Below are 5,845 nucleotides of genomic sequence, written 5' to 3'. Positions count from 1 at the left end.
AAAGATGGGGATTGACGTCACCTCTGGGTCTCACTCCCCACACACGAGAACACCTGGAAACACTTGAGCAACAGAGACTGAACCAGGGGAAGTGCCGGTCCCAGGCGAAAGGGATTTCTAGCCTGTGTATGGACTGCTTGTATTCGGGTGAGATATCGCTGATTCCAACCCTATCTAGTTCATTAAGCTTTGTTTGCAAGTTATGTTTAACGTCCTAGGTGACCCGCTTCAGTCTGTTTGCTCTCATTGACACTCACTACAAATCGCTCGCTCTCTACTTTAATAAACTTCTTTTATGTTTTATCCCAACCCGTGCGTTTCTGAGTGGGGAAATCGCAGCTCAGCCAGCCAAGGCTGGCGCAGACCTTCCCCACATCGATGGATTAACGAGCTTGCCCCGAACAGACTCCCGGGCAGTGCAAGATGGTAGAATTCAGGGTCTGTACTCCCGTGGGGGGCAAGGCTGGGGAGCTGGGGAATTGGCTGGTGTTTATATAGCTGATGTATGAGTGGCTTCAGTAAAGCACTCAGGTAGCTGAGTTGGGTGTGCGGCGCCACCTGCTGTCGCATTGGGTGATAACAGGGGCTGGCTGAGTTACCAGCAAAGCAGTGGGAGTGTTAGGGGGCGCAGACTGCACCCCGGGGGTGACGACCCCTCACACCCCTAATGAAGAGCAATCACCAAAGAGCCTTTATTAGTGACAAACAGCTGGTGAATGACTCATTACAAGTAACCGTCGGCCAGGACTCACTAGCCAGCAACAGATGGCAGTGAAGGGTGGTTGACTAATGAACTGGGATAATTAAATCACAATTAAGAGGTGCTGACTTATTAATTACAATGAACAAACTGCAATAATTAAAGAGCTATGAATAGGCCAGCCGACAACTCATAGTGAAGGAACTGTGATAATTAAATAGTAATTAAAGGAGGCCAACGAACACCTTGACCTTAATGAACTTTGGTAATCAAATAGCACTGAAGAGAGGCCAATTAACGAATGCCGAATGAATTGATGCCACTGGCTATTTTCCTCCTTTGGTACCTGGGGAGGGAGTCGGGTGGAATTGAGGGGCCGGGGGGCTCATTTCAGACCCCCCCCGTCCGAGCCTTGTTGTGCGTAGCCGCCGGCCAGGCCCTCCTGGCAGCGCCCCAGATGCAGCCGCAGCGCGCCCTGCATGTGCATGCCCAGGTAGCGGGTGAACTCGTCGGGCATGGCGTGAACGCCCGGCTTGGGGGTCTGTTTGTCGTAGTAGTGGTAGGGCAGGGGCCGCCCCTCGGGGTCGGTGGGGAAGGGCCAGAAGCCGTAGAGGGTGAGGTGCTGGCACAGCTCCAGGGCGGCGTTTACCAGCATGAAGCCCGAGGAGAGGCGTTTGGTGCGCAGGCCACGGCGATGCCAGTGCCCGTCCAGCCCCGCCAGGTACTCAGGGTTCATGAAGACGGGGCGGGCCGGGGAGCCAAAGTCCTCCAGGGTGTAGAGTGCCTGGGACGAGACCGCGGTGAAGCCGATGAAGCTGAAAGCCGGGATGAGGAGCAGCGGGGCCCCATAGGCACCCACCACCTCCGCGAAGGGTCGGCGCCAGCGGCTCAGACCCCTGAACCTGCGGCCAGGAAAAGACGCCCGTCAGACGTTGTCCTGGCACAGCCCGTCCCCCAGCGCCAGTCCCGTTCCCTCCCACGGCCGTCCCATCGCTCAGTCTCCTCTGCCCCCTGATTCCTCGGTGACCCTATGGCCAACTGGAGAGCTCGGGTCTCAGGCTGGGACTTCTCTGACCCCGATCCCACGGGGACCCTCTGGCCGACCGGAGAGCTGAGGCGGGGCTGGCATCCAGTGCCATCCTCCCTCCCCCAGGGGTCTCAATCCAGACTCCTCCCTTCCCCACCCCACAGGTCCCGATCCCTCCCCCCACTCCAATCTGGGCTCCCCTCCCCTGCGCCCGTACCGTAAAACCAGGATGCTGGGGTTCACGGTGATAACGCTCGATTTGGTGCCCACATCCTCGGCAAAGCCCATGGGGGGCAGATTGAACCTGGAGGGGGGAGCAGCGGGAGCCTAGGGGCATCTGGGGGACCTGGGGGTCTCCCCACTTCCTGGGGGTCCCCATGGCTCCACAGTTCCTTCCTCACAGTGCCCGGCTCAGAGACACTCCCTTGTGCTCCCCCCACCCTCTGATCCCCCTCCCTCCACACCCCCCACCCTACAGAGCCCACTCCAGCCGGTATAACCGCCCCCCTCCCCCACTCTGCCCCCCTCTCCCCACCCGGCCGGCGTTACCTGATGACGAACTGGGCGCGGTCAATCTCGGGGCCACAGCCACTGTTATGGAGGATCCCCCCATTCCCCACCACGGCGCAGCTGTCGTAGGGGGCACCCTGAAACGGGGAGCCCTGCGGGGGAGGGGGCCTGCGTCAGCACCCATCGACCATGCACAGGGCCTCTCCCACACAGGGCCCCCCTCCCAGCACTGAGATGCAGCCACCTCTGGGGTGGGGCCTGGGGGGCTGTTTATAAAATACCCCTCACCCGGTGGTGAGATGCAGCCATCTCTGGGGTGGGGCACGGATGATACGAAGCTGGGAGGTATTGCCAATACAGAGAGGGACCGGGAAATCCTACAGGAAGATCTAGGTGACCTTGTAAACTGGAATAATAGTAATAGGAGGAAATTTAATAGTGAAAAGTGCATTTAGGGAGTAATAACAAGAACTATTGTTATAAGCTGGGGAGGCGTCAATTGGAAGCAACAGAGGAGGAGAAGGACTGCGGAGTATTGGTTGATCACAGGATGACTACGAGCCGCCAATGTGATATGGCTGTGAAAAATGCTAATACGGGCTTGGGATGCATTAGGCGAGGTATTTCCAGTAGAGATAAGGAGGTGTGAGTAGCGTTATACAAGGCACTGGTGAGACCTCATCTGGAATACTGTGTGCAGTTCTGGTCTCCGATGTTTAAGAAGGATGAATTCAAACTGGAACAGGTAGAGAGAAGGGCTACTAGGATGATCCGAGGAATGGAAAACCTGTCTCATGAAAGGAGACTCAAAGAGCTTGGCTTGTTTAGCCTGACCAAAAGAAGGCTGAGGGGAGATATGATTGCTCTCTATAAATATATCAGAGGGATAAATACCAGGGAGGGAGAGGAATTATTTCAGCTCAGTACTAATGTGGACACAAGAACAAATGGATATAAACTGGCCGTCGGGAAGTTTAGACTCTAAATTAGACGAAGGTTTCTAACCATCAGAGGAATGAAGTTCTGGAACAGCCTCCCGAGGGGAGCAGTGGGGGCAAAAGACATATCTGGCTTCAAGACCAAGCTTGATAAGTTTATGGAGGGGATGGTATGATGGGATAGCCTGATATTGGCAATTAATTGGTGTTTGACTATCAGCGGTAAATATGCCCAATGGCCTGTGATGGGATGTTAGATGGGGTGGGATCTGAGTTACTACAGAGAATTCTTTCCTGGGTGTCTGGCTGGTGAGTCTTGCCCACATGCTCAGGGTTTAGCTGATCGCCCGATTTGGGGTCGGGAAGGAATTTTCCTCCAGGGCAGATTGGCAGAGGCCCTGGGGGGGTTTCACCTTCCTCTGCAGCGTGGGGCACGGGTCACTTGCTGGAGGATTCTCTGCACCTTGAGGTCTTTAAACCACGATTTGAGGACTTCAATGGCTCAGACATAGGTTAGGGGTTTGTTACAGGAGTGGGTGGGTGAGATTCTGTGGCCTGCGATGGGCAGGAGGTCAGACTAGATGATCTTAATGGTCCCTTCTGACCTTAAAGTCTATGACTCTGTGACCGTGCACAGGGCCCACCTCCCAGCACTGAGATGCAGCCACCTCTGGGGTGGGGCACAGGAGGCTTGTTATACAGGGACCCATCACCCAGTGCTGAGATGCAGCCACTTCTGGGGTGGGGTGCGAGCGGGCTGGTTATGCAAGGATCCATCGCCCAGTGCTGAGATGCAGCCACTTCTGGGGTGGGGCACGGGGGGCGCTGGTTATACAGGGACCTATCACCCAGCGCTGTGATGCAGCCACCTCTGGGGAGGGGTGCAGGGGCTGGCCATAAAGTACCCCTCACTCAGTGTGGAGATGCAGCCAACTCTGGGGAGGCGCACGGGGGGCTGGTTATACAGGGACCCCTCACCCGGTGCAGAGATGCGGCCACTTCTGGAGTGGTGCGCCCTGCACTGAACCCCTGCGACCCCCCCCCAGCCCAGCGCCCCCTACCTGCGGCAAGATCTCCAGCAGCGCCTCTTGCACCAGCAGCTTCTTGGCCGGCTGTCCGTCGCAGACGATCCGGGAGCCCAGCGGGGTGTTGTCCCGGGTCAGCACCAGGTTGGCCGACGCGTTACAGCACTGCCCCAGCTGCTCCCTGCGGGGGAGAGAGGGGGAGACATGGGGGGGCGAAGGGGTTTGGGGCACAGCGGGACATTGGGGACTGTACGGTGGGGGTTGGGGGTACCTGTACCGGCCCAGGGCGCGGGCGTTATATGTCCAGGGGCAGCTCTGCACCAGCTTCAGCCGCCTCCAGATCCAGGCCTCGTGCAGCCTGGGGCGGAGAGACAGAGAGTCACTGACCTGCCGGTAATTGGTGTAAGTCGTGTCTCCCCCCGCTGCGGGTGCCTCAGTTTCCCCTGTGTTTGGCATGGCCGCCCAGCAGGGGCAGGGCGCCGTTCACAAGGGAAGCCAAGCCCCAGCTCAGTGGGGCGCTCCAAGAGCCCATTCCAAAGGGGGGGGCATAGCCCCAATCCTGTGGGTCCATGACCTCCCCCCCCAGCACCCTGCCCCAGCCACAGGCCTGCCCCCATCCACACTCGCCTCACGGGGAGGACGCGCTGGCTCAGTTCCTGCCCCAGCTCCCGGCACTGCTCTGCGTCCATCCCCGTGGCCTCAGGGCTGGAAAGGAAGCAGTGGGGTTAACTACGGAAAGGAGACACTCCCTGGGGGGGCTTCCATCAAACCCCCCAGAACTCCCCCATCCATAAAAACCCCCATCCATCCCCCACAGCTGCCACATCCATCCCCCCAAAGCCCATGCCAGCGTTTCTCCACTCTCTGCCCCACTGAGTCCCACAACCCCCAGCACCCACGCCCCATCTCCCCCCACACACACACCTGGGCTTCGGGGTGCAGGCTGTGGGCCAGCCGATCCCTGGCTCGGCCGCTGCTGTAGGACCAGCAAATGAGGCTGTTTCCACTGGCGGGGGGACACGGCTCGGGGGGCACAGAGACATTAACATCAGCCAAGAGAGAGAGAACCCAGGAGTCCTGGCTCCCAGCCCCCCTGCTCTAACCCACCAGCCCCCGCTCTCCTCCCAGAGCCGGGGAGAGAACCCAGGAGTCCTGGCTCCCAGCCCCCCACTCACTCACCTCTGAAGCCTCCACAGCACAGAGAGGCTGAAGCTGAGGGCGATGCCCACGCCCAGCACCAGCGCCCAGCTCTGTCTCCGCAGCATCCTCGGGGGGCCCACCATGGCGCTCGCTGTGGGGGGAGCAGGGCAGGTGAGACACATTCACACACCATGGGGGAATCCACCGGGCACGGCCCCCCTGGGGTGCCCCTCCTCCGCCCTGGCCTCCTGGATATCATAGGCTGGGAGCCAGGACTCCTGGGTTTTCTCCCCGGCTCCGGGAGGGGAGTGGGGGCTGGTGTTTAGAGCAGGGTGGGAGGGCTGGGAGCCGGATAGAGGTAACCATGTTAGCGGGGAGTGGAGCATATGGCCAGGGGACATCTCCCCGGGCTCCCCCCACCAGAGAAAGGGTTGGGGGGGCCCATGGGATGGCAAGATACTGACTCAGACCCCCCACTCCACTCCCGGGAATCAGTGGGGAAGGA

General features: G+C 59.2%; 1 protein-coding gene across 1 annotated transcript; it reads right to left on the bottom strand.

Annotated features, from left to right (window-relative positions):
• Positions 1–274: 274 nt before the first annotated feature.
• Positions 275–5,617, bottom strand: LOC117869959 (alpha-2,8-sialyltransferase 8E-like). The gene is made up of 7 exons (XM_034757061.1): positions 5,380–5,617; positions 4,828–4,905; positions 4,472–4,558; positions 4,237–4,381; positions 2,277–2,389; positions 1,945–2,031; positions 275–1,602 (listed from the first exon to the last, which is right to left on the bottom strand). Exons 1-7 carry the CDS (start codon positions 5,520–5,522, stop codon positions 1,086–1,088), a joined length of 1,170 nt encoding a protein of 389 aa, XP_034612952.1. The 5' UTR covers positions 5,523–5,617; the 3' UTR covers positions 275–1,085.
• Positions 5,618–5,845: the final 228 nt, after the last annotated feature.

This window comes from Trachemys scripta, chromosome 25 (genome assembly GCF_013100865.1).
Source record: "Trachemys scripta elegans isolate TJP31775 chromosome 25, CAS_Tse_1.0, whole genome shotgun sequence".
NCBI classification, from domain to species: Eukaryota; Metazoa; Chordata; order Testudines; family Emydidae; genus Trachemys; species Trachemys scripta.
This window is presented reverse-complemented; position numbering and strand designations above follow the sequence as displayed.